The sequence below is a fragment of the Lepisosteus platostomus genome, chromosome 9 (genome assembly GCF_059453375.1).
Source record: "Lepisosteus platostomus isolate fLepPlt1 chromosome 9, fLepPlt1.hap1, whole genome shotgun sequence".
Taxonomy (NCBI): Eukaryota; Metazoa; Chordata; class Actinopteri; order Semionotiformes; family Lepisosteidae; genus Lepisosteus; species Lepisosteus platostomus.
Window position 1 is genome coordinate 40,051,425 of NC_142619.1, and position 25,965 is coordinate 40,077,389.

The following is a 25,965-nucleotide window of genomic DNA, read 5'->3' on the forward strand; positions in this document are numbered from 1 at the left end:
TTTACATACTGTATGTAAAAATACAATATCTGATAAGTAAATGTTTTCTAACAGAGGCTTGCCATTAGCTACATACACATTTTTTTTAATTTGTTAAGTACATACAATTAATTAACAGGCATGTGCCAAAGTTACCTTGTCGCAATATACGGTATCTTTTAAAAGTATTGGGATCCTTGCAAAGTTTCCAAATAGTATTGTTTTAAGGCATGCAGTCATGACACCTACAATTTGTAAAAGACACATTCTTTTCTATACATCTACAGCAAAAAAACTAAACAAAAAGGTGAACAGATCATTAATATGAAAGGATCAATAGATTCCATAACAATTCAAACCCTACAAAATAGGGGCACAAAATTACCTTAAATACCCACAAAATTAGTTGAGCAGCCTCTGTATGTGTGCAATAATATTGGTTCACATAGTTTCAAAATAAATACACCTATCTCTAGTCCCTCAGGCGGTTAGTGAATTTGAAGCAAAGATTCAACCGTAAAGATCATGGAGCTTTCAAAACAACTCGGGGATATATTTGTATAAATGCAGAGATCAGGAGAAGGGTATAAAAACATTTCAAAGACCCTAAATATCTCTATGAGCATGGTGAAATTAATCATTAAGATGTGGAAGGCACACTGACTAGATCAGGCTGTTCTTCTGCACTGAGCAGTCAGGCAAGGTGGAATCTGGGTAGGAACGTCAGTGAGAAGCCAACAGCAAAAATTAAATAGTTCAGTGGTTGAAACAGGGGAAAATGCTGATGGGTCAACAATATAAAGGTCACTCCACAAATGGAAGTTGTATGGAACTGAAAAGAAAACATCCCACATGTGGTATGCTACAAAATGTCCAAATGCGACAATATAAACACATGGGTTTGTGGTCAGACTAGAAAATAAATTGTTTTTTTTATATCTAAATGGAAAGCATTACATCTGATGCAAACCCAGCATTGTGCATCTCTCAGTCAACACCATCTCTGCGGTTAAGCAGGGTTGTGGCAGCATTATGTTATCATTTTGCTTCCATCAGCAGGGACTTGTCAAGACTGATAGGACATAGATGGAGCAAAGCACTGGCAAATCTTAGAGGAAAACCTGCTTCAGTCAGAAGACCTGGGTTAAACGTATACTTTAACTTTTAACTTTTTAATTGTTTGATTTTCAGGACAATGATCAAAGGACATAGCCAGACCTACATGGGAGTGGTTTAGTAATAAGAAGGTGAATGCCCCTGAATGCCCCATTCAAAGTCATGACTTGAATCCTATTGAGAAACTGTAGAAAGACTTATTCTTGGGGCAAAAACTGCACTAAGCCACTGTGCAACATTAGTAAGTCTTAATGGGGAACCACATTGCTATTTTGATATTTCGGGGTTAGAAAGAATGAACATTAATGAGTACATGCCAAAACAGAATGAAAGTAAAATGTTCACAGTAACATGTAAAACCTCCAATGTACAGGTATGGGGCGACCATATTCTGCGATTTAGAACGTGGCAACAAAACTTCCAGTGACATGAAGTAGCCGTATTACATTGTGAACAAATACTTATAAAATCATCATATTTCATTTGCATCTTGCAGATTGCAGATTTTGTTGATATGTACTGTGCCTTAGCTTTAAAATGTTTGTGCATAATTTTGTAATTTCACAAAATGGGACACCATAGGAATGATCTGAATACTAGACATATGCACTGTAGTTTTAATGGTCTTTGATATACCACTGGGCTGGGGAAAGAAGGAATAAACATTGTGAAATCCCTCCCATGGATATTAAAATATATACAGTAAAGCTAACACAGTATTTCTGAGGTACGAGCTTCCATAAGATTAATTCTACAGACTTCTTTCTAAGAGGCAACACACAATGTCTACTTGATATCAGAATGTGCTGATTAACATTTAAACATTTTTATTCTTGCTTTGCAGGAGTGACTTGAACTTTATGAGTCAATTTTACTGTCATTTCCAAATTAGCAATGTATTTCAAGATCTAAATGTATTTCTCATCGAAACAGAGAAATAGTAAGCTTTTAAATTTCTATTCAATTCCCAAAACTAAAGAATACAGGAAATGTCGTAATGGCAGACTGTTCAAAAGGCATATCTGTGTAGTCTACTTGCGATTACACAATAGAATCTACTGTTCCCAGACAAAATTAATATTTGAGGACATGAACTCATTAGCCCCATTTTCATTAAAGTGATTGTTCACTTGCTATTGCAAATCTGTTTAAAACCACCCATGGAAGATCCTAGCAAAAACCACTAATATCCCTTTTAAAAAGCTGTACTGTAAAACATTTAATCAGATTCAACTTGGATTCTGATGTAACTAATTCCTACAAAGAAGGAAGGTTTATTCGACCAAGGAACCAGACTCTTTTGCCTTAAAAAAGGGTTGACTGAAATTAATACTCTATTTGTCACAAAAAAGTTCTGCTTAAAATGATACTGTATACCATATTTTAAAAAAGAACTTCCTTGTTCAAAAACATTCTACCAACAGTTGTCAGCTTAAAATAAATTAATTAAAACCAAACAAAAAAGGACCAAAGAGACTTCTTTATTCTCATTCAGCATACAGTAAATGCTGGTAAAAGCATACTTCATGAAGTATCCTATTTTAAGCTTATGCCAAAGGGATGCATTGTTAATATTTTATCCATTGTTTTTCTACAAAGAACAAGATTATGCCCCGGTCTTTCTCTTTAGACTTAGAATCCACTGAAACGATGCAGCAGGCACAGCAACAATAATGTTAAAAATGAAATGAAGTTTTACAGTTACAAGACTTTTTGATGAGGGTTCTATTATCCCAGCAAGGTACAGCAGCTTTTCGTGGCTGGCAGTGAAGTTTAACAGCAGGATAATTGCTTTAAAGAGCTAGCAAAGAGCAATGAGAAATCAGGGTTGTCTGGAGAACTGCGGGGTGCTTGTAATAAATGGGAAAAAGTTAGAGCAGTAGGCAGGGGCTCCCTTCAGCAGCACTATTATGAAACATGATGAGGATTACATGAATATTGTTATTGTGTTTCGCTAAGTCTGAAAGTAGAGAATACATGTTGTTTCCTGTGAAAATTTCTTGCTGACGTTGAAGTTAAGAAATATCTGTCTTGAAACAACAAGGAATCATTTCAAATTTTAGACAATTCTGTGCTCATTTTATTGTTATTGACAACCATTAATCATGTTGAAGGTATAAAGGATACCCTTTGTATAATCAAGTTAGTGCCATTTAAACATTACTTAATAGAAATATCACTATGCTCTCATGTCCATCCTGACTGACTTGTGACGCTATGTGTGCAGAACTCATGTAAGATTTCAGTAATGATAGCATACAAAAAAATAAGTTTTAGTCACTCACAAAGTAAAAAGTGTAGTACATTAATGAGGATGCATTCATTTTAATAGTACTCTGATAAAAAAAAACATTTGGTTTCTATTGTACTCTTTTTCCTTTTAAACACAGTGATTTCTTTCCAAACAGAACACTATACTTACTCAACATCGCTATAAGGCATGCTATAACTTAAAGCTGTGTGTATCACTGCACATGCTACATAGGAAGAAGCAGAGGTCTATTCCATAGTGGAAAATAAGAAAAAAAATCAATGACTTTTCAGCATGGAATTAAACTCTACTAGATCTCATAAAATATCAGTATCCCAACATTGTGCATGTATAGCTGAATGTGGACTGCTTCAGTGTTCAATTTGGTCTCAATTCTATTTTTATGTACAAATGGAGTTGAATTTTGAATTTTGGTTCCCACAATACAAATAAATATATATATATATATTTTGGCTCTAAAATCCATCCAGAGAAGAGCAACCAGATATATTCCTGAATTTAAAGGACTATCTTACGCTAACAGGCTACTTGAATATTTTTAGAATCGAACAAAGAGCAATAGGAAACCTGACACAGACATTCAGACTCCTTGCATTGAATATGGCAAGGCACTGGCACTTTGTTAAGTCTCTAAGAATTTTGTACAATGGCATGGGGCAATGTATGCCCATTCTTCTAATCAGATTTGCTCAGTACCTCTGAAGTTCCTCAGGAACTTAAGAACTGCAGCTTCCAAATCCTTCTACAGATTCTCAATAGAATCCAAGTCAAAAGTTGACTGGGCCACTCATGGACATTCACTTTCTTATTAAACCACTGCAGTGTAGGTTTGGCCTCGTACTTTGAATCACTGTCCTGCTGAAAGGTGAGTTTTTGTCCAACATTTAAGTCTTCAGCAGACTGAAACAGGTTTTCCTAGTATTTCCCTGTACTTTGCTCTGTCCATTTTTTCTTTAATATTAACAAGCTTTCCAGTTCCTGGTAAGGATAAACATTCCTATATCATGATTTTGCTTCCAGCATGCTTGACTGTAGGAATGGTGTTGACCGGGAGATGTGTTGTGTTGGGTCTATGTATAAGTAATGCTTGGTGTTTAATCCAAATCTCATTTGACCCCAACACCTTTTGCCATATTTTTGCAGGATCACTTAGGTGCATTGTTACAAACTCCATGCAGGATATGAGATGGGATTTATACTCTGCAATAAAAGCCAGCTTAATCGAGTGACCAGTATTTTGTTAACTGATGATGATTTTTCTCACATTTTAGTCATTGAACTCTGTAGGTCTGTCAAACCTGTTATTGGCCTCATTATGCCATCCTTAACCACTTTCTCTCCTGGTTGCTCTGTTTGGATGGACAGTCTGATCTAGACAGTGTCTGGGGACATCTTCCATTTCTATATGATTGAACAAACTATGCTCACAGTGATATTCAGAGACTTCAATTTTTTTGTATCCTTCTACTGATCTGTGCTTTTCAATGAATTTATCCCTGACTTGCTTCAAAAGTCTTCATGGTTGAGTCGTTACTTTAAATTCACTACCTAACCAAGGAATTGTCACAATCGTCATCCCTCCTCTAGAGGGTACTCAGACCCTTTCGTATTTTAGGTTCGTTATTATGTGCACCCTGTCTGCTGTTTACTATTTAAGTGTGGAGTTTCCGTAGCTCTCAGCTCTGTATCTGGAAGACGGACACCCGGAAACCCCCCTATCAGTGGGTCCAGGAGTGATCCGATGGCATAGGTTTCAGAACGGCGTCCTGACCATTTGGGTCCTGGGCTCGGAGTGCCTGGCCTCATTATCCTTTTAACCTTTGTGTTCCTTTTCGAGTTCCCCCTTCCCAGGGATTTTAATCGTCCTTATCTTGGATGGACCTCCCGGTTTTGGATTATGGACTGTGCCCCGGTTTCCCTTTTTGGACTTTGTTGGACTTGTTCACATGCGCCACGCCCCCAGAGCACCAGATCACAGCTGTCATGCCCCCCTGTCTGTCAACCTGTCCTGTTCCTGCCATGTTTCCCCGATGTCCTACTCCAGTCACTTCCGGATTATACCGTCTGCATAGGGTCGTAAATATGCACTACATGGAAGTCTGAACCGGCTCCTGTTACATGAACCTCACAGAGACAAGCGAGTTTATTCTGAAATCATGAGAACCACTATCATTGCACACAAACAAAGGTGACTCAACTAGATGTGTAGCTCAATAATGTATTTTAGTGTAACTAAATTAATTTAGATTTAACACAGCAAAGGGTATGAATACCTATGCATTCATGTTATTTTTATATGAATTCTCAATTTCCGTATTTATGTTCTGTTTAAAATGGTGCAAGGACCAGAACCCTTTTACGAGGTAGCGTAAATGCTACCAAAATAAACAAATAAATGTGACTAAAACAATCTCAGTAGTTCACAAAACCAAAGACTTAAATTTCACTTTACCTTCAAATGGCAAGTAAACTCTTGGCACAGGCTGTGGAAAAGACAACACCCAGCTGGAGTGAAACACAATTCTTAACATCACCTGAAGCACCATAGATCTTGTCATGACTCCTGGCTTGGGAAGTAACATCGAGACCATAGTTCCTGATTGAAAAAGAAGAGATCAAGAGAGAAACACATTTATATTACATTGCTCTATTATAATGTAGAGCTACTTTATATGCAATACATTTTTCTGCATTTCAAAGGAACATGAAAAGTATAAAAGCAACAAATCAGTCCTGCACACTTACAGCTAAAATGTAAATAATGGCTTGTGTTTTTTAATAAGAAACCTATTCAAAGTATTCAAAACCTTCAGTACTGATTGTATTGTTTTAGATTATGTAAAGACAGCCAGCATTTGCAATTAAAAGGTTTTCACATGATACTGCAAGCATTTCATTTTCCATTTACTGCAGTCAATGTGCCTGTGTTTGGTTGTTTTGCTGTCATAAACTAATTTTAAACAGTAACGTCAGACTATGCTGAAACCCTGCATTTCCCAAAAATTATATTGACCTTTAGTAACCAGGAGAGTAATTCATTTCAGAGCTAAGAGTTCATTTTACACACTCCCAAACAGCCTTCTAGATTCTGTTTGTTTAGTTAATTTATTGCATACACAAGACATTAATTCTGTATTTTACTTCAAATATGAATTTGTAAAATGTTGTATATGAAAACAAGTACAAGGCTTTATCTGCATGCATGTGTACAGTACTCCCATGACTCTTTCAGGTTCAATTGGAAATTTGAACGGCTTTATACACCACAGTCAAGGCATGTGCCAAGTCACTATATAAAGATAAGTGAATAAGTAGCACTACATGCCCCAAGTCTCAAGACTCATTCTTAATACATAAGGCTGCCAATCTTTATAAAAGATTGAATCAAGGTCTGTTAAAAGACCCTTTTGAGAAAAGAAGAAAAGAGGAGCTAAAATATGTGAAACATTTTATTTGGAATAAGTGTGGTAATAGACATACTTTTAGTAGCATTTCAGACAGTAAAGGCACCAATATTTACAGTACAGCATGCAGTAGGGTAAAATATCGGTATATTGCACAGTACATTTTAGAACAGAAACATTTTAACCATATTGGAAAATTTATAAAATTTATAAAATAAAATTAAGTAAAATCTATTTGACAGAACCATGTGGGTTTTCGTTCTTGTGCAGAAACATATTTCTCCAAGTAATGGAAGAAATGCCGAAACTCAAGAATATACAATACAATATTTTATTAGAAAGTTTTCAGTTTAATTTTAGATTACAGACAAACAGCTGGTAGGGACATAAAACAATAGCTTATGAAGGCAGTGGGATTATCACATACTGAAATATGTAAGTGTGCTTTGTGTACCAAATACTGTAGAGGTGTATTTCAGATTTGATTAATATGACCCATTCAATGCAATAGAGAGGCATATGAATCATTGCAAACAGATTTCATACAGTAGGTGTTCTTTGACAATGCCAACAAAAACAAACAAAACACGATAAAGTTCTGAAAATCCAAGTGGCAAAATACACAAAGACAGTGGTTCTCAGTCCTGGTCCTGGAGTGCATGTGTCTGCTGTTTGTTTCCAATGTTTTCTGCTTTTTTCTGAACTCAGGCCTTGGTTTAGAAAATACCAGTGCCCTGGTAACCCCTGTGTCTTCTAATTTTATTTTGCTCTAGCAGAGTTATTATTCACATGCTTAATCATTTCCAATAATCTTTTTCTATTTGAGACCTTTTTCAGATTTAAAAAAGCTGAATGATATTTGAACACTGTATGGATTCGTGAGTTTCAGACCCACCCTCATTCAGGTGTGCTAGCTGAACTATAACCCACTGGAGTTCAGCAAAGGAACAACATTATCTCACCGTGGGAGTGGCTGACTGTCAATTACATCTGTGTCTATTAATGACCAATTGATCAATTATCAAGAGCTATTTAGTAGTGAAGCAATGCCTTAATTAGCTAAACACAAAAGAATAAATAGCGACTGCATCAATTTTCTGTGTCCTGACATAATGCGCTTTAACTGGAGATAAATGTTAAATTGAAACATATTTAACCAGCAAGCCGATCAGTTTTAGGCACCAATTATCATTAGTGCTTAAGGGCCTATTTGGAACAAAAAATCTGTAGGCACGGGTTACTCTGGGACCAGCATTACCTACAGTTACACTAAGTAAATAGCAATTAATTCATTTTTATAATTACTTTTATACTAAGCAAATCAAAGGATTGTTATTTACAGGGCATATTGGACAAAAACAAAAACATGAAAAAAGGGGTCTTGTTCTGTCTCTACGTTTGAAGACCATAACTCAATACTTTTTTTTCTTTCAGATTACAAGGTCATCATAGCATACCACTTGTGGTACTGGCTGCAATAGTAAATAATGTAATGAAAAAATCATTCCAACTTCATCTTTGTCTTGCAATGTTTGTTATTTATCGGGCAATCTAAAAAATGAAACACAAATAACACTGTCATCGTATGTAAATGCTCCATCGTATGAAGGCTCCACGGCCGAAACGTTGTGTTCTCTTTCTTCTTTTTTTCAGCATGGAATAAACCTATTACTTGTTCCTTTGCAGCCTACGCATGCTGACGCAGCTACCCACCTGAACTACTATCGGATGTAAATGTTGCTCTGTAATAAACTTAAATGGCAATTAGGGTGCACATGTGCAACCAATTAAATCAGTGACACACAAAACAAACTGACAACTAGCTCAGGTTAGAAACTAGCTCAGCCTAGTTCCTAGCATGTCCTTATATTAGCTGTCCAACTGGTTCAATTAGAAAAAACCTTTGAAGGCAACATTACCCCCATTGTTTGCAGGGTGTACAAAAGGACCTATTTCTGACACCAGTTTCCAATGTTGAACCAGCCAACCAAAAATATAACTGTTACACTGGCCCAATGCCAGCTACTGTCTAGGTTTCTCCCTAAAAGCAAATATCCTGCACTGAGACATTCCACAATGTTCTTAGCTATTGTACTTTGAAGTTACATTAGGTCACTTTGTATTCAGGTAAATTCACAATTAACATTCCTGTACATATACAGTACTGTACATACATACTATAATTGGCTGCAGTTTGTGAACCCCTGAGTCACTCTTGCTCCAAATTTATTGAAAGAGTATGTAAAATGCATTTCCTTCCTTATGCTTTTGATTGGTTTTTACTTAAAATCCTGCCTGAATTGATTTTGCATTGCTCAGACAGCACACTTGTATCAAATTAAAATATTTCTATATGGTAATATACAGTATATAATAGAATTTTATTTTCAGATAATTCTGAGTCAGCTCCCATGGAATGTGAGACTTTGAATCATCTTAGAAGGTTGTTTAGGAATCTTAAATTGATGTTCCAAATAAACTAAATAAGACATACATCTGATGTACTGTTTAAAAGTATAAAAGTAATGTGAATATACTGTAAGCAGTACAAAGGAATTAAAAGAACCTCAAATAGATCTATCATTTTACATTGCTCAGACTTAAGCCCTTACAGATTGATCCTTTAAGATCAATAGTAAGTTCATCACCTCTGATACCTGAGTATACATATTATTAAAAAACACAATCTTTCCTAATTCCTTATCGATATTGATATTTTGCTATGAAAATCTAACATTAAGATTATCCTAGTAAGCTAAAAATATAAAATAACTGATTATTACTTTATTTTATAACTGTCTGCCCCCTGTGCATTTATCACAGTTTTATGGCTGTAACAGTCCTTTCTCCTTCAGTCTATTCTGTTAAATTCAAATCCATCTACTAGTACATCCACAGTTCTCAGATTCTCCTGATCACAGCTTTTTCCTATAAACAATTGATCATGCTACTCCCATATGAGACATGCAAAGTAAATGCTGGTTAATGGTTAATGCAGAGACAAATCAACTTAATAGTGTCACATTTTTCAGTATGAAATACTTGTTCTGTTAAACATTGAATTGATATGAACAAAAGAAAGAAAGATATACGCAGTTTGTTGTGGTGTTATATTTGATTCCCTACTGAAATTTAACATTGGATAACTTTGTGTCAAATACAGGTAAATAATAGCAATGTAAATAACTGGATTTGCAAGATTAAATCCATGTACAAAATTTAAATTATTATAATTTCTAATTGCATTTTATTGATATTTTGAATTTAAAGATTTGTATTAAATGTGGTTTTAGAATTCATTAAAAATGAAATTCCAGCTGTAACTTTTTCCACTATAAACTGTAAATTCATTTATAGTCTATGTTAAATCCGAAAGTACACAATTCATTTTAGGGGAATCCCATCTTTAGTCAAACAAATACAGGCAAGCTATTTGTTAAGCAAACATTTAAAACTGAAAAACTACACACTGAAATGAATAAAGGTATAACTTTGTTGTTATGAGTACTGTTAGTGATCTTCACTTCCACATTTCACACAGGCATTTCCTTTCGAAATGCTAAATCATACCACAGTGTTTACAAAAACATCACTGAATTGTGTGTTGGTTCCTAGGACTACAATTAGAATCCCATATCGACCATTTTTCCGCTTAGAATTATATGGAAAGGAATTTGCACCTGTTAAACCAAACAAACCACCTATCCCAGTAAATTGACATCTAAAGCAATCCTAATGAGGAACTTGATAAAATGTTAACTTACCTTGAAAGATGAATGTCTTCTTATCTGAATGTAATATGTTTTTCCTCCCTGTGTGCAGTTCATAAGACAGTTCTGCTTGTGATTCCTTCAAACAATTTTGATGTTTTGCCTCCTAGAAAGTTCCTCAGAAAGAGAGTAGAGAAAGGAACAAGCAGCTCCCATCAGTTATCTAGCCTTCCTTTCCAGAAAGGGATAGCATGAGTGAATGAAATGCAGAGGGGGGAGGTCTCTGGGTTTCCTATTACACTGCATACTGCCCAGCTACCATGCACTCCCTGCTAACGAGACAGCAGACAGATAACCCAGCCCTCAAATCTAGCATTGAACATTGCGCTGACAATATGCTCATACATATTCTTCCAGACAAACTCAATTTAAATTAACTTAAAAATGAATAACAGGAAGTTCAAAATATATAGTTGAGACACATAGCATGTTCTGGGAGCATTATTTATTTTACATTTTTGTACATCATTATGTCAGCGTTGATTAAAAAAAATAAAATAATTAAAAAGCATTTTTCGAAAGCACAATTTCTTCCTGCAGAAACACTCTCGAAATGGCATACAGTTTAGGACTTCAGAACTCCAGGTAATAATTTATGACAAACATGTCTGTCTTAAATATGACAAAATATTACAGTATAATATTTGTTTCATGCACACTTCTTATATCTGCTGATCAGTGTCTTTATACAGCTAAATGTACAGTTAAGGCATACAAATTGTTTATTGCACTTGAATATCAATTGTGAAGAACAGGAGTGCAGTTAAATGCAGTGTCAAGAAAGTAATCAAACTTTTCATACACATGTCACACCAGGTTTGTAGGTTCACTGTATTTTTTTCCAGTGATAAGATATTTAACTAAGTTATATAGTTTGAAGTAGATGACAACGGAAATTGTTTATTCGTTCAAATCGTGGTGCAGACAGTTAGCTGTAAATTACTTTAGCATATGCGATGTAGTGAAGCTCAAGAAAATACTGGTGGGTTACAACTGTGGCTAATGTTCAGACAAGTCACGATGGTTTAAAGAAAAAGTATTACAATATACTGTATCACAATAGTTTTTCCTAGAGAATCATACATGTGTATTTTCAATCATTTTACCTGAATAATCTATAATGTTATTATTTACAGATTTTGCCTAGAGCCTTCATAACTGTAAATGCTGTTATATATATATTCCACCTCAGTCTGACTCAGGTGACATGGACTTGCAGTGTGAAAAAGAAATTGCGAGTCACACATTGTATATTTTACAGCACATGCCATGTACTCACTGTCTTTGTCTTTTCTCTGCAAGTACAGTGGCTGCAGTGGTGAACAATGTTGAGGATGAATTGGTGCTTCTGAAATTCATACAAATGAAAACAATGAACTCTGAACACTAATGGCTTTGGATGTACATGTACAAAACAAATTGTGATTAATTGTATTGGCATGCCTAACATACAGTACATTTAATAGATTTTCATATCTAAAAGAATAATAGGCATGTAGTCAACATCACATTCTGAAAAAAAGTGAAATATTGTTATTATTCTTAAATATTTTTTTAACATAAAGTAACTTAACTCCCAGAGAGGATGTTATTCACTATCATGTTATATGAGTGAATAATTCTATTTTTTGGCAAAAGTAAAAGCTGTTAATTTTTTTGACTTAAATATAGATGTTCTCTAATGCTCCATAATTGTCATTGATGTTAAAAAATGACAGGTTTTGCTTATGAATTAAGCATAACAGGAAAAGACAATTTTTTTGTGGAACACTTCAATTCTGGCTGAAACCTTTTAATTTAGGCCATATACAGTAATTGTCATGCAGATAGAATATCAATGTCACAAGGACTAACCAATACAATTTAGAAATGACTTAACAAGCCCCATCTCAAAGTGGTACCTTTCTCTTTGTCAATCAATGCTGGAACGTCATGTAGAATTCATAAATCTGTTTCACATGCTTTAGTATCTTAGGGACAATTATGCTGCCCTGCTCTTAATTTGAAGACCCCTGTAAAAATGAAGTGTCAGCATTATTACAATACTGTATGTGCAGTTGGTAGGATTTCTTCCAAAAAAAAAGAAATTCCACACAAAAAGCTCTAGAGTCATGGCATTGTATAACTCCCACCTGTTTCTCTCCATTTTTTATGTGTTTCTCTGCCTGTTTCATTGTTAGTTTGTTCCCACGAATATAAGATTGTGTATTTGTGTTTATATACCAAGGACATTGATTTTAAGGTTTTTGGGATCCTTGAAATTAATTCATTTCAGCATTCAAAATGTATCAAATGAATATGTACTGGATGTCTGAAACATTCACAGCATTCCAGAAGGATACATCTGGTCACAGAGAGACTTTTTTCTTCTGTGAATGTGCTTCAAACAACTGGAGACTACCAGGTTTTTGGTTTTTTGGAATAATTTCCAAAGAAAAAAAGTGATGTGCTGTACATTTAAATCAGATTATATTTTATATTAATTACTCAAAATAATTTTTAATCCCTTAATAAAATAAGAAATGAATACAATGCCTGATAAGGATTATATCAGATTACAGATTATGCCCATAGTACGGGCTGTATAAATTGAATGTGCATATGGATTTAGTACATACCAGAGATCCATTGACTCAAATTAACAATAAAATAAAATAAAATATACTACTGTATATATTAACAATTGCAATCAAGTTTTCAAATCAAAAGATTTGTTGAATGTATCCTACATGATACAATGTTGTTTCTCTTTCTACTTCAGCAGCTGCACTTATTTTGCATAATTTTTGTATCATTTTGAAAGGCTGAAAGGCTCAGAATAACAATGAATTGAGAATAAGATGAATGCTAATAACTGAAAATGCAAATGCAATAGTAGGATCTGGGAAGCTTTTTATTCTGTGGACAATACAAAACATCACAGCTCAAAGACATGATTAGAAGAAACTGATCTGATGGATCTTTCCTGCTTTCAGCACAAATGTTAAGTCATAAATATCAATTATAATGCTATTCCCATTAAGAGATTTTCTAAAGATGCACAATGATTTAAAACATTTGTCATAGACACAGGCATGTATGATGTGTGCATCACATAGATCTAGATTTAAATGAAATGGAGAATTATTTTTTTTAGCCATAATGTGTTAAATCAATTTATTACCCTGTACAAACCATGCACAAAGTATTGGTCTTTTATTTCTGTACATAGAACTCAAGTACTTCACAAACAAATTAAATCAGTAATGAAGCTCTTTAAAATCCATCCAATTCCCTCAAAACTAAGATAATTCATTAGACATTAATTATTAATATATTTCACAGCTCAATATAGCAGGTGACCGCTAATTCATCCAACTTAATTTCTTAAGAAAGCAATCTAAAAACTTGGTCTGCTGTCCTGTAGACAACCTGTAGACCTTAATACTGAAAGTTGTTTCAAAAACATTTGAAGCATAAAGAGCTAAACTGATCAATACAGCTTCCACTTAGGTTTCAGTACAATTAAACCTTTAACAGTCATACTCCATTTCAAAAGTTTATTATTACATATAGTATAAATATCACTGTTTGTTCTTATTAATATGAATTCTACAGGTACCTCTGTGACAACTAAAGAAGTCTATGTGAAATAATGAATGATTTCTACGTAACTCTTTGCTACACCACTCTTGTTTAAGTAAATAAGATTTCAAACAGACCTATTGGTAGAAGACATTTGGTTTGGTGACAATTAAAAAGCTAGGAGGCTTAGCAAGACATCTGATCCTCTAATATTTCCTGCACCAAAGGGAGAGGGAGAAGGAAACGTCGACCAATTGGTACCCATGTAGGTCTGGATTACATGAGGTTGTAAAAATAATTGAGAAAAAGGAGATTTTGGATCTGGAATGGATACACCAGTTAGCTACAGTACCTCGTTATTGTACAGAGAAGCACAAAAGAATAGGTGTGGTAAGAGCTCAAAGAAGAACTTGGGATTTTGTATTTTGAAGTTTTCTTGAAATTTCTAATAAAAGAGCACTGTTTTTTAGTTACCTTACTACTGTGTATTTTAAAGAAACCCCCTATTCAAAGATACTGTATGTGCTCTGCAACCCTGCCTCATGCTCTGGGAGCCTTTCGCTCAAAACAGGTAGAATACCGTGCTTCTTGAGTTTTAGATGCTCCTGAAGGATTTGGGGGCTCCTTTCAGGGTCCAGAGAACAGTTGAGTTATTTTCCAATTAATTAGTCCAATTGGGTCCTGATGATCTGAGACAGAATGAAAACCAGAACCACTTTCTGGGTTTGATTACGGACATGGCGTTTGTGTGGGATTTCTTCAGGTGCACCGGTTTCCTGCCACAGTCCAAAAACATACTGATAGGTTAATTAGCTTATGGGAAAATTGGCCCTGGTGTGAGTGTGTGTGTTTGTGTCCGGGTGCACCTTGCCTTGTGCCTTTTGCTTGCCGAGATACGTTTTGGCAATCCCCTTGCCTCTTAATTGGATGAAGTGCTTAGAACATTGAAGGATGGATATTGTAAGCTATAAATCTTATCATTCATTCATATTATCTACAGTATGTCACAGTGACACATTTGTTTAGTAAGATTAAAAAAAACAAACAAAGGAAGGGTTTAAAATAAATTGTTTTAGGGAGTATTTATTTTCTCCTGGCAATCAGCAGCTAAGACACTCATCTAAATGAAATGCAGGTGGTACAGTACATGTGAATTAGAGGGGAATAAACAAATTGAGTACCTAGCCCCTAATTATGCCATTATCCATGGATTTGTTTAAAAAGATCCAGTGGCAAAGGGTGCTAATGCTCTCGCTGCTAAAATATCTACCATGCAATTAGGTGCTAAGAGTATTTTTGGGTCAAAATAAGGCATTTTGTGAACACACTTTAGCAGAATAATGAAACAAGGGAACCTGTAGTTTATAATGCTCAAAATAACAGAAGTAATTTACTTTGTTGCATATTTTTCTGCACACAGAGAATTAACATACAGTATACTTTGCTCAGCAAAAAAGCTTTCAGCATAATGGCTTAAATGTCAGAACAGGCAAGATTAATATATTTATATTGTGTATATATTCTGACACATGACCCCATTCAGACTTCTATATTTATAATTGCTCTTAGGCTGGTTAAAGTAGAAAATCTGTTTGTTTTTTTTTACTGCTGTTTTTCTTTTACTGCTTTTTTTTAAACATGCTAAATTCATGTACAAATAAAAACTCTCCACAAGGTCACTAAAACCAAATTACTTTACTATGAACCTTGTGGTTGTTAAGCTCCCCAGTGGCTTTGTAATTATAAAACAGCAGCACCAAAAAGTCCCTTTAAACAAGTATTCTTCTTGCTCTTTCTCACTTAGTCTAATTGTTCACCTTATAAGGAGCCAGAAGTTCAGTGACATTATTTACCAAAAGTTACTCAGCCTAAGTAGATTATTAAAATGAGACACATGCCTCAGAGGAAAGCTGGAATTGTGCTAAGATACAGCTTTCAGTGTCACTCAGCAGAAATAATCTAATTTTCTATATCTGGCTAGTCAAAAAGGTTACTATTCGTAGGGACATCACATGGCTGAAGTGAAAGAGGAAGGATTAAGATGCTTCATCAGTCAAATATGATACAGCTGTGAAATGTAGGTTTCATCTCTCAGTTGTTTGACATTATATATATAGTACTATGCAAATAACAATTTCTCAGTTCACTAAATAGAGTGTTTTAGTGGATCAGGAAACAGTTCACTAAAGTCTGGAATGTACAGTGCAGTAGCCTCTGTGTACCTCTAAATACCAGTGCTATCACGCTATCAGAGCAGTTCAGCTCCCAGTATCTTTAATTATTAACAGCTCATGCCTTTCTAAGGGCATATTCTGAAATAAACTTGATTGTTTGATTTTTTTTTTGAATTTAACTTTAAGCTAATGTGATTCTGTATCCACCATATAAAATATGTTTTTAATGAAAATGCCATTTTATTCCTGTAGCTGGTCTTATATACTGTATCTACAGTACGTTCGGAGTTTGCCTTAGGTATGAGGTACTATAATTAAACCCTTAATTTAAATATTGTTTGCTGACTGAAACAAAAACCGAAGTTTAATTTCTGTAAAATATATAGGAAATGAAAATGTAATGACTATCTTACATTAATTAGAATTTTTATTTGATACAATTAACACCAACCAAATGATCCAAATGATCAACTTTCAATACAATTCAGCATTTTACTTCAAAGAAATATATTTTAATATTGAACAATTTATTTTAATTCAGTATTAATAAACATATTAATGACTCATCGCTTTATTTTCGTCTATCATAGAGTGGTTTCTCAGATGTGCTAATTAAACATTATCACATGTAACAAGAAAAGCATGCCGAAAATGTAGATTATTTTCTAAATTTATGTATTTTAAGTGAACTCAAGTTTATCAGTTCTTTAAAATAACCAGACTCTTCCCCAGACTTGTCTCTCACATGGTAAGCACTGAATCACCTCAGCATCACATAATATTGACTTTAACTTTAACTTCAACATTACCAGCTTGTTAACCTAATTTTGTCAGTTCTTAGAAGCTTGTAACGATGCTCTGTAGAGGTGAAAAGGATCCGATGCAGATACAGGAGTCGCAGGGAGGTAAGTAAACGTACCGAGCAAATCCAGGAGCTGAGTCGTAGTCCGAAGGCGAAGGTAAGTCGAGATCCGGTAAAGGCACTGGTGGCGAACAATCCAAAACGTGAGACAGAATCGTAGTCGAAAAGAGAGCTACAGGGTCAAATCCAAAACAGGCAATGATAGCAAACAATCCAAAGGGCGAGACGAGATCCGAAGTCCGAAGGCAAAAGGTGCAGGCAGAATTCCAGGAAGGCAAAAGAGGGGTGAGAACGCTAGGCTGAGCAACAAGTAGTGAACTCAATACCGAGCAACGGGAATCAGGTACGAATGGTATAAATAACCCGGCGTGCCGCACGGTAGAGCAATTGCAGGTGTGTTAACTCGTGCGGCGGCGCTTGTTAGTAGTAATCCGCTGCTGGTGCTGATTGACTCGCTTACGTGTTGATCTCCGCTGGCTGGTGGTCGTGACAAAGCTAAGCAAGGTATTCAGGTTGCTGCTGTACATCGTCGACCAGTAGGTAGTGCTCTTCCACCTGGACAAGAATTCTCAAACCAAAGCTCGACTATGGTGTCTGGCAGCACTGCCATTATGTTGGTGGTGCTGTACCTGCCTACTTAGTCATTAAATGTCTTACTTATTAAAATAGTACTAGTTAAAATTTAGGTCTAGTTAAATTCCTCTCCTCTGTGTGTTTGATCTGGGCTTCTAAACATTCCCAACTAAGTAGTTTCTCCCTTCTCTATGTGATCTGCTGTGTTATTGTGTGTGCTGTACAGGCAAATGCTCAGGTGAAATTTCAGAGTTTCAATTTTCATATGGAGCAAAATAAAATAAGGGGTCTCCACTCAATAATTTAAATTTATGATGATAGAATTCTCTATTGCTACAGATTTTACTATTCAACTCTGGTTTAAGTAAATCACACTCTTACATATCCTCTCAACTTAGCACCTTTTTCAAAGAAAGAAATTGAGGAACCAATGTGCCCCACTGGTCAAAATAACAATGCCCTTGTACCACCAGCTTGTTGAGACTGGAATAAGCCATCTGAGGAGGATTCATCACCAATGGAGTCAAGTCCTCTTTAATAATGAATCAAGATATTGTATACATTTCTCTGATTGATGTACTGTAAGTGAGTGTAATGCAGAAGTACTGTACAGTGAGATCATGTATGCTACTGGCTGTGTATAATAGACCACTCAGTTGGGAGGTCCAAGTGATTTTTAGACATCTAATTCTATAGTTGCTACATTGGTCAAGTCCTGGGACCTCACTTGCTCCCCTTTATGCAGGCTCATCCTGACAACATTCCAGCAAGAGAATGCATGTTCCTGATGCTGTTAATGTAACAATTATTTTTTTATAAGTTCAGAATGTATTTCCAGACATGAGCCCCATTTAACATTTGTTGGTGGAACTGGGCTGAGAGATGCCTGTCTACAATCCCACAAGAAAGCATCTGGTGCAAAACGTGTGTCACAGATGTACAGCTTGTATTACTTTCAACACTGTCCACACATGTTACTAGCCTAACTGTACATTCCCTGTTTATACAGTAAACACTGTTGATGATAAATGTTAGTCAGACATCTTGTCTTGTTCAATACAATGTCAGTGCACCTGCTACCAAAAAGATTGTCAATGATATACTGTAATAATACTGTTAATATGTAGAAGTTATAAATTATAATATTCATTTGATTCTCAGTTTACACATTTATTATGAACTATTTGCATATTGCCTAGGTTACTACAAAATTCCACACTGATGATACTCATACTGTATTTGCATAAACAGTGCGTTTGTAGATGCCAGAGACACATTAAGGAACCAATGTGCTCCGGAGAAAATAGTTGTTTTCTATTGGAACCAAGTGTAAAATCCATATTGAACATACCGTACACAAAAGGCTTATACTGGTTTAGTAATATTTGTCTGTTATGAGTCAGTTAAAACCAACTGAAAACAATTATCTTTTTTGCCTTTCCCTGAATTCCTTTAGAACACAAGCAGTATTTTTCCAGTCTCACAATCATGCAATGGTGAAATCATCTCCAGTGCTATTGGAAAAAAAACATCGTCAGACTTGCATAGGTTATGTGACCCAGAATATTGCAGGAAAGGGCTGCATTATAATTGTTATTTTTATTGTTGTTGTTGTTGCTGTGACAGTAGTTGTATGAGCAAATGCAGTAGCATTATTAATCATACTGTGTTATTTTCTTCTCTAAAATGTTAAAGTTCATTATCATCAATGTGTAGTTATGCCTTCAGTTGTTCAGTGTTTGTTCTTTTCAGTACATCAATATATTGATAACACATTGTTAGCGAATTCTGGTCTGAGTGATCATTTTTTTCTAGTCATATACAGTAGGTTACTCTGAGTTCATGCAGTCATCCTACCATATGCAATCTGCAGTTCATGCTGAATTAACTTTAAGATGTCAATCAATCCATTACCTCTCTGTCACAAGAGATTTGTTAGTACTTGTGTAATTCCAATTAGTTGACTTTGCTGGACCCCAAATTCAAATCAATTATCAGTAGTTCAATTGTAGATTACAGCTAACACCCTTCCCCTTCAACAAACATTATACAGGTAACAATTTATAATAAAAATGATAGTGGCAAAAGCATCATTTATATTCATCCCAGAGACAAATCAATACAAAATGCTTGATATGGACTGATGTTTTCTGAAGTATACAGTATTTATGACAGTTAGCCCTGCTGCCTCACAGAGCTTGAGTCCTCAACTCAATTTGTGTGGGGCCTTTTGTGTGGAGTTTGCATTTTCTCCAGACACCGTGCTGAACATTTTCCTCCAAACTTCCAAAGACAAGCTGGATAGATTTCTTGGAGTCTCTAAATTGTCTTTGTGTTCCTGTGCATCCTGTCAAGCACATAAACTTGCCTAGTACCCCATGCATCCACATCAAGCAACAGGTTGCTGCATCACTTCCCAGAAATAAGTGGAATTCTAATAATAAATGAAAGTATTGAGTATCTTTTAGGTTGACGTTAATATAGTTTATGATTCACTACAGACATATAGATTCAGATAACTGCATTATGCAGATTTGGAAAAAGTACATCTTGCATTATCTAAAAGAAAATCTATTCAATATTTTTTAATTGTAAGTTCAGGCAATATGTTATTGCTTCCTTTGTTGATAAACTATGTTTTACATAACATTGTATTATGTGGACAAATTCAAGGCTCACATCCATCCCAACCATTGATTAGATTAGATTAAAATAGATTCTTAGATTCTTTCTATTGTATGTGGCTGAAAATAGCAAATGGTGATTAATATCTGTGTCCAAGCAGCTGATTACCCATTGCATGATGGGAGTGCATCCTTATGATTAGACAGACCACATTGTCAGTCAAATGTGTTTATTTTAACTTAAGAAAGTTCATTGGGTGATGGTCAGCCTGATTCAGTTTGGAATGATGAGAAATGTACAATACACCTTACTTCTTAAGGCAAAACATTTATCAGATATTGCTGATTTCGAAATCACCTACTGCTACCTTGATGAAAAAGTTACAAGAAATGATAATATTTAGTCCTACTTTAAAATAAGTGCCTACAGTTCATATGCTTAATTCATGGTGAACAATACACAAACTGTAGTATAAACAAAGCAGGAATGTTATTAATAGTATGCATCCATAGAACATCTATCACATTTGGTTGATCTGTTATCAATTGATCCAAGGATCTCATCCAGTCATTTCTCAAAAAAGCCATGGTATTCACTTCAACAATATGGCTGTGTTGTCATACCTGTTCTCAACAGAGATCCAGTAATCACTCTAGAATCAGCACCGATATCACTAATTCAGTTAATTGATGAGTTGCCATAACAACACACAATGGGTGACAATCTGTGCCATCTGCTCACATTTAACCTTCTCTATTTAAGACCCATTTTGGCAACCCATTTCTCTGGTGCTCAGTCTTAGTTTTTGGATACTAGTCTTTGCATTACTTTCCTGAGTCTCTATCAGTCATATTTGTTTGTGTTTCTTGGATTTTCCCTGTGCCTTGACTTAGTGTTTTCCTGGCTTAGACCTTGGCGTACTTTTTTGGCTTTGATTCTGATATGCATTATATCATTCACCAGGTACTTTACTCCCAAGTCTTCCTGGTTTTGAACTCAGCCTGTTCCTGGTTTAGGACATTGTGGATTGTGTATTTGCCCACCTGCTTTCCTGCTAGAGCCTGTTACATACAGTATCTGCACTTAAATCCAGTCTTCTCCTCACCAGTGGGTATAGTGGTATTACATGTGTAGCTTGTTCCATACTCTCACAATCCTTCTCATAAATAAGTGAATCTTGTTCTTGATTTTGAATACCCTTCTAAGTTTCTTCCTTGTGTATCCACTGGCTTGTGTTTCACTGTTGATTCTGAAGATGTCCAGTGGGTTGTCTTTGTACAGTAAGTACCTTCAAGGACTTTGACTAATTTAATATTTTCATATTTTTAAAATCATCTTTAATCACAAGGTTTGTTGATAAGTAATAGAGCACATTACAGTCACAGTGTCACTGTCGTCTCCCTCTTCTAGAGGTCGCTCCTACCCTTTTCGTATTGTTTCTAGTTTATTACGTACACCTGTTCATTGTTTCCTGGTTATTATTTAAACCCGGTGCTCCGGGAGCTCAGGACTCTGCATTGGAAGATGGACGCCCTGAAGCCCGCCTACCAGTGGGTCCAGGAGAAACCTGACAGCATAGGCTTCACCACGGCGTCCTGACCAGCTGAGTCCGGGGCTCGGAGCACCTGGCCCTGTAATCCTGTTTTTAATCTCCTGGTTCCTGTTCCCGTCCTTGGTTTTAACATTGCTCTTTGGATGGATCTCCCAGTGCCTGGACCCTGGGCTGCACCCTAGTTTCCCGCTTTGGACTTCCCTTTTTGGACTTGTTTACCTGCGCTCCCAACCTTGCACCTGGATCACGGTCGACACCACCCCCTGTTTGTCATCCCGTTAACTCCTTACCGTGTTTTCCCTATTGTCCTTCTCCAGTCTCTTCCGGATTATACCATCTGCATAGGATCCTAAACTACGCACTACACGGGAGTCAGGACTCATTTCCCATTACACACAGGTCCCTTTATATTTCTCTGCACAAGACTGAAAAGACTCTATCTTGTTTTTCTTCTATGTGCTGAATCCGGAATGGCAGTATTTCTATCTTTTGTGAACTGATTTGTATACTGTATTCTAAAGAAAGTGTTACTATTACATTGTATTATTTTAATATTACATCTGTTGATTAGTTAAAAGTTTAATTATTTTTTTATGTGTTCTAACATTCTGCTTGCCTTTTTTATTGCTAATGCAAAGTGTTTAAAAAAGCGTCTAAACAGACACACCTTGAGACAATCGTTTATTACTTTAGTGGTGATAGGTGTAGAAACGCACATGTACAAAATGTAATTGATAGTTGTTTGGTATGTAAAAAACATGCACTTTCTTTGACTTGTCATTGTACTGTATATATATTTTTTGTGCACAGATCATTGGGATCGCCCTAGTTAAGGGTAGGGCCTAGCACAAATCAGTATAATATTTTAATGAATCTTGCTTGTGGAGGAGTGAAGCAGTGGTCCAAGGATCGAGAGATGCATCCAAGAGCTGGCGAGGGAAATGGGAGAACAAGCATGTACTATAGCAGGCAGGTGTGACAAACGGGCAAAACACAATCCAGAGTCATGATCTAGTGAGGCAAAACTCATAGCTGAATAAATGCAGTAGTAAAAGGCACCAAAGGAATCCAAAGATGACGTTGAGAAAACAATCTGAGTCCTTAGCTAAGAAATGAACGTGAGGAAAATCCGAAAGTCGAGGTTCAAAGAAGCAAACTGGGTTTGTCGCTGATTAAAATGCAAAGGAAGTACAAAGCTGGGATCAGAACAAAAGGGTGGAGATTCCAAAAAGAAACACAAACAAAGCTAGAAACTAGGCAGTGTTTGATAGCAAAACTCTATAACAGAACACAGAACACAGAGCATGCATCTACAACTACATCTACATCAGACCTGAAGTAGCATGCTTCACCTGAGATGGGGAAGGTCGTGATTATCCACTGGTAAAACAAGCTTCCTGTCTGACACTGTATGTATCCACAGCAACCAGGTCTGACTAACAAGAGAGCATAGGTGTGCCTGCTTGCCATGGAAATGGTAACTTACTCCACAGTGCTCTAGCAGGGGCAAGCATAACATGTATATTCTGTTTGTATCCATTATTGCTTTTTTAAGATTTTTACTTTTTCAGTAATTATTTTTACAATTTTTTTAATTGCTTTAATAACCTCCAAACCTCTGTGAAAGGCCTTTGTAATTATATGCTAACAATCATAGTGTCATGCCCTCTGGAGCCAGAGGGCGCTCCTTCTCTGTCCTGTCTCTCATTTCCGGTTCTTTGCTGTCCTTCCGGTGTTTCTCTCTCTCTGGGGCTATATATTTCTGGGTCTTTCATTCTACCGGCACTCAGCATTGATGTTCGGATGTCCTGAAACCTGCCTAGCACCAGGTCGCCCCACGTCCGCTACCTGAGGGCATAGGTTTCTATACGGCATTCCCTGAACAGCTGAGCCCGGGCTAATCCCCGTCCTGCCATTCCACAGTTCGTCCTTTCTGACATCCATGACACATAGTGAGTAGTGGTATATTAGAAAATCCAGTATACAGTATTTAATACAGCAGCTGTGTGCCATTCACCTAGATCTTTAAAACATGACAGGTAAATCTCCAATGGTATACAACAAAAACATGTTCTTAAACTCATATTTAAAAATTCATTTTAAATGTTACATCAAAAATACATATCAAAATGTTTTTTATAGTTCTTTTAGCCAAAATACGGTATAGACAATAAATATTGTAAAGATTTTAAATAATTTAATGACAGCTCTGCAAACTATATCTTTAAAGAGGTTTGCTATTTAGTGGTTAACACTCATTGTTTTGTTAGCAATTATCCTGAAAGATGGCATTTCCTAATTCAGTATTAGATTCTTAATGTTGGCAAATACTATTATACAGATGTTTAATATTAAAAAAATAATAATTTAATTTGACAGAACATGATTCTGTATCCAGATTTAGCATTAATAAACCATGTTAATAAAATAACATACAGCAATCATTATTATATTTCACAGCACAACACAAGCATAAAAATATTCTCTACTGGTATAATTAAATAACACAATAAAACAAAGAGCAGATCTTCAGTTTAATGCAATGACAGTTCACCTTGTGACCAAGACTACACTTTGTATTATTTACCATAATTTTAGGTACTATACTATTGTCTTTGAATTTACTCTTGCCAAAGCTGTATATTTCTATAACTGGTTATTATATACTCGAATACTATAAAAATTTCATTAGAACGAATTCATTGTATTTTCCACAATTTTCCCATTAAGTTTTTTTTAGGGAAAAATGATTTACCAAACTGAGTTATGAAGATATTAGCCTTGAATTGATCAGACATCATGTCTAATTTCTTTACAATATCATAGTTTCTTGAGACTCCAAAGGTTAGAAGTGGAGAAGGTCAAGCACTAACTAACCAAATTAATCAAATAAATAAAAGTTTTTAAGGACTTTAATTTCTTAAGTCATGGACTATTTCAACTTTGTGTAATATCCTTATATTAAGACTTAACAGTAGGGCATTCATATACTTTTCCCTTTTGTTTGTCTGATGACTGTGCCTATAAATTAATGGCACACATGAATTTTCTGTACTGTAAAGTAGCAAGAATATATTGGGTGCTTTGCAACAACAAATTAAAAATATGGTATATTTTTCTCACAGGGTCAGACTTCAAAGCAAATAAATCACCCCTCTTAATTCTTTAAACAGACCACACATACAGTACATACTAATTTCCATCAGCAATTTAATTTGTACTCCCTAAAGACATTACCAATCTGTAGAACAATGGCAGACTGATCTGTGCTTCAGACCATTTAATTAATAACTACTGTATAGTTACTTACAGTAGTCCGTGTTCCATCAGTTCAATTCCTAATATTTGACAAATAACTAAAATAGTATCTATAAGATTACCTTTAATGTGTCGTGATTACTTCCCTTAACAAAGTAAAAATATTTTAACATTTATTTTATTTGAAAGTTTTTCCAACAATGTAATCTCTCTGAAGGGAGACACTCAAATAGTATAGTCGAATATCCCCATAAAATCTGGTTTTGACCCTGTATTATGTAACTCTTGCTGTATATATATACCTGAAGCTCACTTCTCTCCCAGATTTACTCTTTATATTGAATAATAACACTGCATACCCACTCCAAATATTACAGAGATTACGAACCAAAAAGTCTAAATTTCAATCTACATGAATGCCACTGGCAGGCTTTCAATCAATCAATCTACTCCATTACATCTCTGAATCACGTAAAAACACAGATAGTGCCATTGGAATGTGAATTAAACATTTCAAAGGTCATTGTGTTTCTTTTAAATTTCCAAAATACTTTGAGGCAGAATTTCTGTAATGAATAATAGCCAGTGAGGTTCTTTCCAGATGCAAACAGTGCAGAAATTTCTAGGAAAATGGATCTTTCTTTTGATCTTTAGAAATATGCAAGTTTTACATTTGGATTATGTCTGTTTTCTATACTGATATTCTTTTTTGGTGAATTGTTGAAAAATAGGAAAATTAAAAAAGCATTCCAATGTTAACTGTTTAAATGAAGCATTGAAGGACCATTTAATACCAAATCTGACTAATCTTTTATT

At 35.4% G+C, this 25,965-nt stretch overlaps 2 protein-coding genes across 3 annotated transcripts in view; both read right to left on the reverse strand.

The window, feature by feature from the left end:
- sema3c (sema domain, immunoglobulin domain (Ig), short basic domain, secreted, (semaphorin) 3C) overlaps nt 1–10,743 on the reverse strand; it is a 74,130-nt gene extending 63,387 nt beyond the window's left edge. The window contains exons 1-2 of one of the 2 annotated variants that reach the window (XM_088645010.1): nt 10,536–10,743; nt 5,820–5,963 (exon numbers count right to left, since the gene is read on the reverse strand). In XM_088645010.1, the coding sequence (XP_088501136.1) occupies nt 5,820–5,958 (139 nt within the window). In that variant the 5' untranslated portion in view covers nt 5,959–5,963; nt 10,536–10,743. Of the gene's footprint in view, nt 1–135; nt 273–5,819; nt 5,964–10,535 lie in introns of those variants that run through there. The other variant, XM_088645011.1, reaches the window with a different exon arrangement.
- A 1,077-nt stretch (nt 10,744–11,820) lies between these two features.
- The window catches only part of LOC148654996 (peroxisomal succinyl-coenzyme A thioesterase-like), a 57,934-nt gene continuing 43,789 nt past the window's right edge, over nt 11,821–25,965 (reverse strand). Inside the window, exons 10-11 of the transcript XR_015941168.1 lie at nt 12,443–12,553; nt 11,821–11,889 (exon numbers count right to left, since the gene is read on the reverse strand). The gene's annotated coding sequence lies outside the window, so the exon portion shown is untranslated. The remainder of the gene's footprint in view (nt 11,890–12,442; nt 12,554–25,965) is intronic.